The sequence below is a fragment of the Talpa europaea genome (genome assembly GCF_964194135.1).
Source record: "Talpa europaea genome assembly, chromosome: 6".
Taxonomy (NCBI): domain Eukaryota; kingdom Metazoa; phylum Chordata; class Mammalia; order Eulipotyphla; family Talpidae; genus Talpa; species Talpa europaea.
In genome coordinates this window covers 111,447,410-111,462,270 of record NC_140072.1, presented here as the reverse complement: position 1 = coordinate 111,462,270, position 14,861 = coordinate 111,447,410, and the positions used below count along the sequence as shown (strand labels likewise).

General features: G+C 32.5%; 1 protein-coding gene across 1 annotated transcript; it reads right to left on the bottom strand.

Moving 5' to 3' along the window:
• Positions 1 to 12,904: 12,904 nt before the first annotated feature.
• Positions 12,905 to 13,660, bottom strand: LOC311171864 (uncharacterized protein; the record flags this gene model as incomplete). Its single annotated transcript, XM_084234899.1, has 1 exon — positions 12,905 to 13,660. One exon carries the CDS (start codon positions 13,658 to 13,660, stop codon positions 12,905 to 12,907), a length of 756 nt encoding a protein of 251 aa, XP_084091025.1.
• Positions 13,661 to 14,861: the final 1,201 nt, after the last annotated feature.

Below are 14,861 nucleotides of genomic sequence, written 5' to 3'. Positions count from 1 at the left end.
TGTAATTGCAATTAAGCCTTAAATTTTATATGAACGATTTCATTATTTGATTTAGGAACCCAAATTAATTTCTGGAGGTCTTTGGCATGATTCCTGTGTATTTTCTGGGCCAACCTCGTCATTGATATGTGTCCTCCAGAGATTACCAACTATCTGAAGTTTTTGTTAAAAACTCCTTGGTATATAGTTTCTATTTTTACAATGTATGTGTCAACTTCAAGGATTTTAAGGTGATTCACAAACTTTAAATTAACAGGACGAGTACAAATTCCAAAAATAGGCCAAAGGTTAGAAATGAACACTTATTTTTGTTGAGTTGGAGCATTGCACACGAAAGGGTGATTTGGCAGCAGTGACAAGTGACTTAGCATATGACACTTTGAGGACGAACAGCATCCAGGGAGAGCAGTATCCAGGATTTTTTTTTCCTGCTTCATTGGGGACAATGGTGCCTGAGACAAATGACTTTCAAGCCTCAGGCAGCTAAAACTCAAGGAAACAGAAGATGAGTGAGGTTGGCAATGATGCCAGATAAAAGAGTATAGTCAGACTTATAGCAGACTATTTTTATCTGTCCCACTGTCTGCTGTTCCTCCCTAGAGATCTGCTTTCTTTTTTGCTACCATATTCTATCCAGGAGAGTTAATGGAACATACAACATCAATAACACAACTTATCTGTGAAGTAGACATGAAAAGTCTCTCCTAACAGAGGTCTAGAATTAAATCCTGCAACTGTAAAATAGGAATCCAACATAGATTCCAGTGCTGTTATCTAAGGAAAGTCACTATTTTTTCCAAATTATATTAATTGAGGTAAAGTAGGTTTACCTTTTGCTTAAGTGGGATAGATTTGCTTTCAGCTCTAACAATCATTTTTTTCTATCTCCTTTATTCTGTCATAATTTTCTACAGTGCTTGGCATTATACATGTTACCCTTTGTTTCACCTTCATTTTCTATCATTTGTCACCTTTACATTAGTTCTTGTAGATATAACATATCCTCAAATTATACTGTGTAGCTTTTATTGCATTGGGACTATGGACTTCTTTCCAAGTCACTAGCCAGATATTTGCTTTAGTTTACATTCTAATTTTCTACCTATTTATATATTATATGATGCATTCATATGTTATGCCTCCAAGGATTGCAAATATTTTCCCATAATCACATTAATCTATAAACCTACATCAAAAATGTAAATTAGTTTTCTGAGTTTATACGAGAAAATCTTGCTTGAAATTCCTAGATAACAGTTCATGGAACAAAATGTTTTACTAATAATTCCTCTTCCTTCTAATACTGATACTTCAATGTCCCTCAGACTAAAATTGCTGCATAATTTTATGATGGACTATTCTGTTACTAATTTCTACAAAATGTGAAAAAATAAGACCACTACTGTTATCTGTTCTAAATTCCAGCTATATATTTTGCTTATTTTATAGTACAATTACTGTTATTTTAATGAACTTTATGAATGTATCACATATTTATGCTTCTAAATTGAAGGGCCAATTACCAATGATGCTACTACAAAAAAACCCACATTGTTTAGCTGTGTGATAATCTCTCTCAATCTGTATCTAAAATTATCCCTATACCTGAAGACATTTATGATCATGCATTGCTAAGATTAGAAAATCTATCTCATTTTACTTTATCATAGAAATTAAGTGAAATTTCATATTTTCATTCTCAATAACATGATATTTTTCTGGAACCCTTTGAAAAGTTTTCTCTTTAAGGAAAGATAGGTGAAAGTAAAGTAATAGTAAGATTCTGGTGTTTCAAATACAAACAACTGCAGAGATTTTATTTTTAAAGAACTAATTAATAATATCTAACTTATTTCTATAAATTTGGAAACAAATATAATATAAATGCACTTCTTAACATAAAATGTTAACATTTGCAGAAGAAAGAAATCTTCAGAGAATAACACACATAAATGAAAATATAAAACATACAACCTCTCAAAAATCTCAATTTCATAGACTTTACCATGTCACTATATTTCAATAAATAATCACTAATTTTAGAAGTTTTCAAAATAAAGAAAAAGTGAACAGTTTGGAATATATTTTTTCAAAGTGAGGTAAAGGAAAATCAAGAAAAGCAAGAAATTCCTTAATCTAATGGATAATTAAAACTTGTAGTTTACGGTCAAATGAAGGTGCTCCCCCAATCTGCAAAATTATTTCATTATCAAAAATTTTATGAACATATTTCAACAATAATGGACTAGCTCACTCAAATCAGTATGTTGCTAATAAGAATAAATTTAATGACTTCATTTTATATTTTATTTCATAACTTACTTATAAGCTTATGAAACACAGGAGTAACAACAGTTGCAAAATTCCTCATTACCTACTGCATCACATAATCAAATACAGTGTCTTTAATGGGATTGGAAATTACATTCCAGTAGAAAGACTTCAGTCCTTGAGTTATAAGACTTCTAAGATGCATGACTGAGCAGAAGTCAAAGTCTTGGTGTTAAACAAAATGTATTGTTCAAGCCCTAGATTGCTTTTGTTTTCCTGTATTCTTTCAGGAGGGCACAACATTTATTTGGAGGTCAATATGCAATAAATCATGGTGACTAGGTTAATACTTAGCTTCAATGTAAAATTTTTTTTTGGATAAATGTCAACAATTTATTACTTTTTTTTTTTTAAATAGGCTATCTTTTAGAGCAATTTTAGGTTCTCAGCAAAATTTGGGCAGAGGCATAGGCATTTTCATATACTTCCTGCCTCCATTATTTATCCCCTCCTAGACAGTAGTATATTTGTTACAATTAATGAATTTACATTGACATATCATTACCCAAAGTATATAGGTTAATGTGTGTTCCTTCTTTTTGTTTAACATTCTATTGGTTTGATCAAATGATGAATGACATATATTGACCAATACAGCCACACAGAAAAGTATCACTGCTCTCAGAGAACTGGAAAATCAAAGATATATTTGTGTTTTATTTGTGCCTTATGAAGCACAGTAAAGAAAAGTGCAATACAATGAGGTATGCCTATATGTTTGTAATCAGATGATCTGCGGAAATTTGGCTCAGTATATGAACAATAAAAGTGAACTGAAAAGTTGAATGCCCAAATTGCTTCATGTGTAAAATACTCAAATTCCAGAAGCAAAATTAAGATAGGATTAAAAAAAAATTTTTATGACCACAATTAATATTTTTAAGTAAAACTTTCAATCTAAACCATGTGTGAACAATTGCTATTTTTTATCTAAAAGTGTAGGATTTTTGCTTTTAAAAATCTCACGGCAGGTGAAACTGACCACTGCGTGACAAACTGGGAAGGTACATGTAATGTTAAACCAGCAAAGAGGCACTGACTATATTATAAAGGAAATCATTCAATTTGGCAAGCAAAGGAAATATTACGAAAACAGATCACGGGTATGAATAAAATAATAGTACATATAGCAATCATTACATATGGAACACTGTATGAAGCATTGTATATATGCATTAATTTATTTAACACTCATGCAGTTATGAAGTAGATATGGGTATCCTCATTACAGATAAAGAGACTGAGGTACACAGAGATAAATTATTTATCCGTTCAGGTTTTTTTCTATGTAAGTGATGGAGGTAAGGTTTGCCCACCAAATTCTCTTGGTCTAAAATCTGTGTTCTTTATTAGTTATTGTGCCTTTGTCAAAATATCCAGATATAGCTAATATGTGCAAGTCTCACTAATAAATGTGAAAATGAATATTAAAATGAAAACATCATAACCTCTTATAATTTTCAGATTGGCAAAAATAAAGGTAGCACAATATGAAATGTTAAGACTATGAGGAAACCGGAAACTTCAAATATTGCTGATGGGAATATAAACTAGTATAGGCATTTTGGAGATATTTGGTAATGTCTAGTAAAAACCTTTATGAAAATATCCCATGCCCATTATTTGTCTCATATCAGAGTATGCATCTCCCTTAAAATATTCCCACATACTCACGGTATCCATCTGATGAAAATATTCATCACAGTGTTATTGCTTTTAGGATTATAGAGGTGGATAACTATAAATCTATTACTGGTGGGGCAAATTTATAAGTGTGAGCTATACATCTACACACACACACATACATATATATATATATGTACATGATTTATATTTGTATGGTAAATGGAAAGCATCAAATATAATACATTATATTTAATATGGGAACATGCATATAACTAAAAACCTAATGTTAAATTGAAAAAGCAAAGAAATAGAATAAATGACAGGAAAATGCTACCTAAGAAATTAAAATACACATCAGTTTATGATTTTTGAAAGATAACTTAATACATGATTCAGCATATTTTAGATATATTAAAAAGATATGCAATAAGTACATTACAGATGGCACCATGGTGTGTGTGTGGAGTAGTGTGGGCATTACTGTTAGATGGTAAATGTAGAGCAGTTGGAAATGCTAGAAATCATAATTTATAAATTTGAGCATTTTGTCTGGGATGTTAAACATGACAATAATCGGTTAATAGAAAATAAAATCATGTATACATTTAATATATATTGTTCTTTAATTTTTGCTATTAATATTCAAATATATTAAAATCTAATATTTTTTAAGTTTTACAATCATAATAAAGTCAACAACAGATGTCTTTATCTCCTTGCAAAAATTTCTGACTTTACATTATTTGTATGCATGCATATATTGCATGTGTACTTATATGTATATATAAACAATTTGATCATTTATCATTTTAATATTTTCAAATCAAAACTGCTAAGCATAAGTCTTCCTCTAAAAAGCATACTCATACAGCATATATTTATTTGGTATGTCTAGTGTATTTTAATTCTATTAAATTGCTTTAAAGAATATAAATTTAAAATACAGGTTTTACAAAAGTAAAGATAAAATATTATGCTATAACTAAATACATCATTTTAATATAAAGCATTGTGAAAATGAGATGCTAAAATATATGTAATTTTAATACAGTTGATTTTGAAACTTATTATTTTAATAGCAAATGAACGTAAACAGAATGAAATTGTTTAATCCCTAACTTTCCCTCTTGAGACTTTCCCTTGATTTTAAATATGATGTGAATGCTAGATGACTCATTCAATATGACTCAGTGCCCTTGAGGAAGGTTGAATAGAATAGCTCAAATAGGGAAGATGAATTCCCTATAGCATCTCAGAATGTAGCTTTTTTAAAAGCTAGAAATATTTTCCACACAATTAGCACAAAATCACATTGTCAGAGATTTGCCTTCAGGTCATTAACTAATACATTCACTAAGTTGCACAAAATGGATTGAAAAAAAAAAAAAAGATTTTTCTGACTGAGTCAGAACTGTGACTGATTTGGAATTAAACCATGCTTACTAGAATTCTATCAATAGACTTCTTTCAGTATTTTTCTTGTAACCCTGCAATGACATTCAAAATATATATTTTCTCCACTATTTCTTCAATTTCTAAATGCTTTCTAAATAAAACTATTTTAATTATTTCAATTTGACCTGCTTCTTTTAATAGGAAATAACTGTGTAGTCCATCATAGGAAACAAAACAATATGTATGCTCTCTTTATAAAGTGTTAAATGTTATGGCATTTGTATTATATATAATGACCATAATAAACATGGAATATTATAACATAGACTGAAAAATAAGTCTGTATGAGTCAACCTGTCAATAATTGTGATAAACTATAAAAGTATTCTCAAAATATTATCAAATTTGCTAAAAACTTTAGGTATGATGCTGAATGCTAATATGTAAGTTCATGAGCTATGAGTAAGGTGAAAAAAATATTTAAAATCAACTCCTAAGCAATTTACTGAGAATCCTTGGATCCACATGCTATATCAGTAAAGGTAGGGCATGGGATAATTTGGAAAACATTCTTACAGAGACATAATCCCATGGTACAAAACAATAATTCAGTTTTTATTAATGCCAATGGATAGTACCTGTGATTTTATATTCTAAAACTAGAATATATAATCCTCTCATCATATAGGGGTTTGTGAAAATTAAAGGGAGCTAACATTTATAAGGAAGGATAGGGGGCTGCAATTGTATGGGGAATATAACAATAAAATTTATTAAAAAAAGTTAATACAATTAAAAATAAATAAATTAAAATAAAAAAATTAAAAAAAAGCAAAGATGTATATGTAAAGAATCCCTAAGACTCATTTTCATAATTCACCCCTGTGGCTGGGGTATGTATTTAAGAGAGTGTGCTGTGCATTAAACAACACAGCAAATTAATTGCATTGAGTTGTTAAAAGCATTACAGCTTACAACTGGGTCAGGGATATTTCTCACAATGCTTGTGCAATTCCAGTGATGTTGTATAGATATTCTGGAGTAAGCAGAAGCTTAAATCCCCCCGTGCACTCTCCTTGATGGCAGAAATACTGAAAACGGGCAATGAGTTCCCCTTTCCCAGATGTGAGCTCCTGCCAACTGCGACTTTCTTCCTCTACTATCAGTATCAACAATTTTTGAGGATGTCCAGGGAATAAACACAGAAATTTAAAACATCCAGAAGGGAAAAGATACATAATAGAATGTGGTGGTTGCAAAAATCTTACTTTCTCAAAGAAACTTATCCTGACTTGAGACTCTGGGAATTATTAGGTATTGTATCCCAGGGTATACTGAGCTCAGAAAGGCATAGCTATGTTTATCTCCTCTTTTTACTTTCCTTTTGCTTTGCTTTTCCATTCCATCTCCATTGTATTCCTTCATCAAGAAAGAGGAAGAGAGAGAAGGAGGTAGGAGGAAGAAAGATAGGCAGATAATTTAAATAGATAGAACTCTAAAGAGCATACAGGTGGTCATCAATAGGTTCATGCAAATATGCTTATCATTTTTATTATTATGGAAATGTAAATCAAAGCAACAGTTCACCTTATACCTTATTTGTAGGGGAATGACTAGGTGTAATGACACTCAAACAAGTGTTAGAGAGGATGTGATGAAAAGGGAACCTTTAAATATTTTTTGTGGGAATGTAAAATGGTGCTGCTATTTTTGGAAAGCAGTAAATAAATATCTCAAAAAATTACAAACAGAAATTCCAAAGTGTCAGTTATTCCATTGCTGAGTATTTGCCCAAATTATATACCAAACACTAATTTGAAGAAATACACGCATCCCCATGTTTATCGTAGAATTATTTGTAATAGCCAAGAACTGGAAACATGTTAAGAATGTATCAACTGACAAATGAATAAAGACGATGAGTTGTATATGAACAATTGGATACTAATCAGCTATATATTTTAAAAATATCAAATACTACCATTTGAAGCAACATGGATTGACCTAGAGGTTATTATGCTTAGTTGAATAAGGCAGCTGGACAACGGATACTGAATGATTTCACTATTTTGTGGTACATAGAAAAAAGAAGCAAATGGTTAAAACAAAAATAAACATTCTATATAAATTATGATTATATATATTTAAGATTGTTAAGAAAACTCTTTAGGTAAGATTGCTAAGAAAAACTATATGGAATCTAGCTTCTTAGATAATGGGAAACTTGATATTTAAGGATTTGTTTCTTAATTTTGGTTAATTCATTGCTTTTTGTTTCTCCCAGAGCCTTACCTATTTTTTGAAAAGTGAGATTTAATAATGTTTCATAATATGTGTTCTGTTTTTTTGTTTTGTTTTGTTTTGTTTTGTTTTTTTTATGACATGCTTTCCAACTTTAGGGTTGAGTGAAGGTTTGCTGCCTTTAGGTGCTGTTCTGTACTACTCTATGGGTAGGAAATCTGTATTCCAGTTATTTCTCCATTTTCCTCTATGTTTTTCCAGTGTTGAGATTTAGGTAAAAGGAGCTGCTTCTCAACTCTGTGTTCTGTTTTGATATCAACTAGAAGTGAAATTTCCATGGTTAACTAAATCTAGTATTATATACACATGTTGATTTTCAGTGAACATGTGAAGCTTATAAAATGTTATAATGCAATCTGTTACTTTAATTAAAAAAGAGAAAAAATAGAATATTGGAATTAATTTCTTGGAATATGTAAGAAATTAGCAATATACGTCATGGTACATTCAGTTGAAAATGTGAAATTAATATACATTATTCTGAAATTTCCTCACTTAGGAATAACAGACTGTGTTTACACTTTCATGTAAATTAAACAGTCTATTAATAATGATTTAGACAGCATTAATTATCACTGCAGTTATCAGTCAAGATATTTTTCTAATTATTTAATAATTTATTTAAAGAAATGTATAGCTATAAGCAAATTGCTAGTTAATGCTAACTGGTAAATTAACCCGTAAGTCAGATAATGCTAAAAATGTAAGAAACAGAACATAAAAAGTCTTTGTTCAACTGTAAATGCCTTGCAACATTTTAATTCTAAGATATTCAAATAAATAAGCACAAAATAATGAGAGAGAAGAAAAACAAATAATTTGGCTTATCAGATGTGTTTTTTGTTTGCCTTTATCCCCTCAATAGTATAACAAGTTCAACATCAGTGACCAAAATTAATAAGAATCCCTAACTATGCAGTGATTGCCCTTTAAAGATACCTTAAGAATCATTTTCTCAGGATTGCTATCTGGGTCTATTATAGTCCCTAAACATATCTCCAGTACACAAAATAAACTAATAATCTACTACGGATAGTAATACTATGAGCCAGGTTCCCAAGTTTTGTTGTTTTTTGTTTTCTTTTTGTTTTTTTTTTCCCCAGTAAATTTAACATGCATTCTATTATTCCGACAGAACTCCAAAAGAAGTTTCTGGAGCTGGGGTAAAGACTTTACCCACAGGGTAAAGACTTTACCCACAGGTCTTTACCCACAGGGTAAAGACTCCTCAAGCCCTGTTGCTGCTAGTCAGGACTTGGCAGTATGTGGCAGAGGACGGCCACTGTTGAGGTATGGCCCCACCACTTAAGTGCCCTCCTGGTGAAGATCCACTGTCTGTCTATGAGCAGCTCTGTGGTCATCCACAGCAACTGATGAAAGAGAGAGCCCAGATGAGTCATTCCCTTTTAAAGGGTGACAAACGGCCATTCTGTTCTGCCTTCTCTCCAGCAGCCCTCTAGTTCGGGATGTCAGGCTGCACCAGTAGGATGCAGCCTACTGGTGTACCAGGCTGCTCCAGTAGGATCTATGGCAATCCTTCAGGGAGCATTTGGCATTCAGATTGGCTTCAAGTGAGTCCCTTTACTGGAAACCATGAGAGAAAGTCTAGAAATTTCTGATATTGAGAAGAAATTACCTCTATTTTTCTTTCAGAAGAATCCCTCATTTAACATATAACTTCAATAAGATTGATATTTAGAAATACTTATGCAAAACTTTTAATACATGCTTAATGATGTCCAACTTATATGGGTATATATAGTTTTTGATAAGTAATTTCATAGATATGATAGTAACCAGATATTTTAGTAGAACTTTCAATTAGTCTGTGAAGGTTAAAAAAAAAATCATGGATATAATTGTGAGTGATATCAACATAAATTATTTTACCCCATCTTAATTTTATTATTTCTCACTTGTAGACTTTGCTATAATAGTAATCAAAAATTTTTTGTAGCAGTGCCAATTCTCAGATTAGCATTCAAAGAGGATTGTCCTATGCTTTCAGTTTAACTTGAGTTGCTGCTGATTTAATTATGATGCAATAATGAGCTTTCTTACTGAGAGGAGTCATTGATAACTATACCCTCTCCATTGCACTTCTCTCACTGAACTCACTACCAAAGCATAAAAAATAGCTTATTTTTCCCACAAGAAACAGCAAGGAATTTTCAGAGAAAGGAATAATAACCTATCAAAATTGATGTTTATGTAATAGAGTCGAATGTCCTTAAATCCCCAAGACACTAAGTAAACCATTTTCCATGCCTGCAGGCTACTTCCGCATCTTTTTAAGGTATAAATAATGACAAATGTACCAAATCAGTTGAATGCATGTCTACAAAATTTGCTTTTAATCAGTTCCTATAGTAAATCGTTTTACTTAAATGATGCTATATACATTCTGAGGAGCAGTGGTAAGTAATCTGTTAATCAGGCAGCAAGACTCTCTTAACAGTGAGGTTATGTTTGTTTATCTTCCTTTATAGACTACAGAATCCTTAAAATGAGGAGACATGTATCCTTCAACTTTTATAGTCAAATGTGTCATATTGCTTAGCAAAGTGCTAATTAGACATTTTCAATAAAACTAACTTGAGTTTGCAGATGTGTCTGCACCTAGGAAAGAAAAAAAAAGTGTGTTTTCTTCCTATCTTCTTATACTCCTTTTCACCAATACCAGGCAAGAAACAGAATGAGATATGACTTCAGTTATAGTCAATAAAACTCATTAAAATTGCTACCCTATATGAAGTGTTCAATATTTATTATGAAATAGTAAGTACAAAGGCAAGAGAAACAAAACAATCAGGATTATATCTAAAATGCTTCTGCACAGTGAAATAAACTATCAGTAAAACAAAAAGACACACTACTGAGAGGCCTCCCTGTTGGTGCAAGGGGTTAAGACACAACCTATGAAGCTGTCTGCAGTATCTTCAGTACAAGTTTGATCACCAGACAGCCAGGTAGCTACCCACATAGCACAGCAGACCTCTCCTGACTCGCCCACTGCTCCCCTCAGCAGTGTACTTTGTTCAGTCTGCCTGTTCTGTTCCCCAGTCTGTCTCTGGTGAATCCTCTCATCCACCACACCTCTGGCCTGTACCCCGGCTCTTATATGCATAAATAATCTTTTTTTTTTTTAAAAGACACACTACTGAAAGGAAGAAAATATTTGTACATCTTAAAAAAGGCTTATGTCCAAAATACAAAAAGAACTTACGCAGCTTAACAAGAAAACAATTAACCCCATCAAAAATTGAGCAGAGAAGCTAAACAGACATTTCTCCAAAGATATACCAATGACAAAATAAGCATATAGAAAAAACACTCATCATCACTTTTCTTAAGGGAAATGTAAAACAAAACCATAATTTGATAAGAGCACAAATCAATGTGAATGGCCCATATCAAAAAGACAAGAAGCAACAGATGTTGGTGAGTGTGTGGCAAAAAAGGAACCCTCACACATCTGATGGTGGTGATGCAGACTGGTTCAGCCCCTATTGGAAAATAGTATGACGTTTTATCAAAATACAAATAATAGTTCTCCATATGTAGCAGCAATTTCACTCCTTAGTATCTACCAAAAAAATGCAAAAAAAAATACTAATTCAAAGCAATACATGCACTCCTATGTTCATTAGAACACTATTTGCAATAGCCACATTGTAGAAACAGCCTAAATGCAAAAGGACAGAGGAGACAACTAGAAAAACATGGCAGTCCACTCTATGGAATATTACTTAGCTATAAAAAAGGTAAAACTGGTGTCATTTGTGGCAGTGTGGATGGAACTAGAGGAGATATGTTAAGTGAAGTCAGAATTAGATTGGTAAATTCTGGCTGGTGTCACTGATATATGGAATACAGAAAAAGAGAAGAAAGGGTCAGACAAAACCAAATCAATAGCTATCCTTGGACATCTGACTAGAAAACTGAGGCAATAGGAAGGGGATGGTGGAGGAATTGCAGGGGCGGTATTTGGGAATGGACAGGGCTCAATGGATCACAGTGAAGGATTATTGGGGCTTAGATATTGGTATGGTGTGAAACATGTATTTCTAGATTTTTTAATTTATAAACCAACATTATCTCAATAAACACAACAGGAAAAGGAAATGTGTAATCTAGAGTTCTGCAACTACATGTTCAATTCTAACAAACCCATGAATCCATGTGACTCAGTATTTGCAGAAATGTTTGTTTTTAAATAACATTAGATCAATTGTCAAAATTGATACTTTTATGGCCTCCTGGTGGCGCAAGGGGTTAAAGCTCAGCACTATGAAACTATCCACAGCCACTGCAGCACAAGTTCGACCCCAGACTAGGGAGCTAAACAGTATGGCACAGCAGACCTTTCCTGTCTCGCCCACTGCTCCCATCAGCAGTGTATTTTAGTCAAATTCTCCTACTCATTCCCCACTCTGTCTCTGGTGAATCCATTCGCCCGCCACACCTCTGGCCTGTACCCCAGTTCTTGTATGCATAAATAAATCATTAAAAAATTGCCACTTCTAAAAAATTCATTTCTTTCTTTCCCAATTTCCAACCCCCTACTTGGAAAATTTTATTCTATCACTTTTTTTTTTCTTGAATGCAATTATTATTCCATTAAATAATACAATAGCACCCATCCCAACAAGCAAAGGACAATTACTGAGAGGAAAAATAAAAACTGAGGAAGTTTATGAATACAGTAATTGTGTACTACCACATATTTTTAAAATTCATGTATTTTCTGGACTCCACAACTCGTTCATTGGAGTAAGCATAGAAAGAGAGATAGGAAAGATATTATTCTATAATCTTTTAAAATAGATATGAAGTATGCAACATCATGTTTCAATGTTGTTCATAATTCTAAGATCAAGTTTTAAGACAAACATTTCCTCTACACTCAATTTCTTACAACATTGATCCAATGCCTCTGAAAATAAAGAAATTTGGCTGATCTATTCAGTGTCATATGTTATGAAAAATACTTTTTTGTACACTCTAAAATATCATTTATGACCAATCATAGTTGAAATATAAGTAAACCTAAATAATCCTTATTTTTTAACTCTCAGAGCTTTATTTAGTTTCTAGGGCCAAATTCTGAGCATTGTAGATTTTCAAGATTTTGACTCCTGCACTCCAACAATATTATTTCATCTTCAAAATTTGTAATTTTTTCTGGAATGTCAGTGATTTTATTGGCTTTCCAGTTTGTCTTCAAGTCACATTATTCCTGCTCCATTTATTATGCATTTTCCCAGCCAGCTGATTGGTTGTTTCCTTCCTGAAGCCTCTTATTCCACTCCTTGAGGATCTTTGCCTCTTCCAGAAGGGCTATCTCCTCCTCTTGAAGAGCATTGTTTTCTTCTCTAAGTGCCTTGTTTTCCTCACGAAGGGCCTCTTCCTCTTTCCAGAGAGCCTGTTCCTCCAACTCTAGAGCTACCCCTTCTCTCATCAGGGCTTGTTCCTCCATCTTGATTGCTCTCTCCTGGTGTTGTAGAGCCTTCATCTCTTCATAGAGAGACCTTATTTCTTCTTGAAGAGCTTTTGCCTCTTTCTGGAAGGCTTTTTTCTGTTCTCTAATACCCTCGATCTGAGTTTCTAGGACATGATCCTGTAGCCAATAAGAATTTCTTTCTGTGTTCAAGGCATTGATATTTTCTCCCAGTGGATTTAGGTTTTCTAAAATCACAGCTTTAAACTTCCACAGGACCTGATTTTGCTGCCTCAGGAATTGATTCTGCTCCTGGATTAATTGGTTGTCCATCCGGAAGGCTTTGTTTTCTTCTCGAAGAGCTTTGTTTTCTTCCCAGAGGAACTTGTTTTCTTTTCTTAGAGCCTTATTCTCATCTCTAGTCACCTTATTTTCTTTCTGAAGATACTCTTCCACATCGTAAGATTCATTGTTGAGTTTATTTTGATCTTGGGGGCAAGAGAGCAAAGAAGAAAACAAGTGCAACATCTTCCTTGTATTTATCCACTTTGATGCAGAGACAATCATGGTTTCTTAGTATTTTATCTCAGCAAAATATCTACACTCCAGCTGTTTTGGGATTTACCAAAGATGGACTAATGCTATATGCAACATAAAGGTCATAAATTTGAGAATTCTTTCCATTTAGAATTGTGTTGATTTACACAAAAAAACTCTATAGCAAGGCTCTAAACAAGGCTTAGTCAGGCTCACTGTAGGAGGAAACTGAAAATACAAAGTCAATAAATTAACTATTAGGTTGATATAACAGACTAAGTTTAAATCTCAGCACATGCAAATTACACATATTACATATTTATAAAGGTTAATGCATCGAAATGTCTGTGTTAAAAATGAGTTAAACTTTGAGCTAAATTACTGCTAGGAAACTATTAATCTCCCAGTACATTCATTACTTATAATTAAATCACTTGTTATTGATGAAATACCATGGATTTAAAACAAATTTCTGGTTTTGAAAAGAACAAAGAAACATTTTTATTTTTTAATGTAGTATATTTTATTGAGGTAATGTTGGCTTATGGCACTGTATATGACTTAGAGGTTTAGGTACACATCTCTTCAGATGTACTTTACCACATCGCACCCACCAAAGTACCAATAATCCCCCATCACACTCCTTTGGGATCCTTTGCCCTCTTTTCTCTCTACCCCCCCACTCTCCACCTCTGGAGACTTGAAGAAACATTTTTAAAAGCAGTTACAACTGCAATTTTTACCAATTTTATGTAGATATTTAGTAGTGTTATTACATTTTAAACACACATTCATACTTACATTTCTGTGATCTCTGAACTACCTGCAAACCTGATTTCTCCCAGTATTAGAAAACAGCCACGCATTTTGTGTCATCTATAGTGATGTCATACAAGATCAACCTTGGTGATTCAATGGGTGCTATATGTAGCACTGGACTGGGTTACTTTTGTATGTATTTAGAGAAAAAGACTAGTTTAGAAAGGTAAGGTTATACTTGATGTTTTTTTCTCTATTAATAAAAGAACATGTATTTAGTCCTTGTTTTCATCTATATTATTAAAATTAATTTAACACATCAAGTTATGTTATTAGTAAAATGACTTCTAATCTTAGGAATTCACAAAAAGTTGAAAACAATATACAAAGGTGAAATTATGTTAAATGATTTTAAGGTCATTGCTGAATAATCTATATTAATTAGATAAATTTGCACATTTCACCAAGAAAA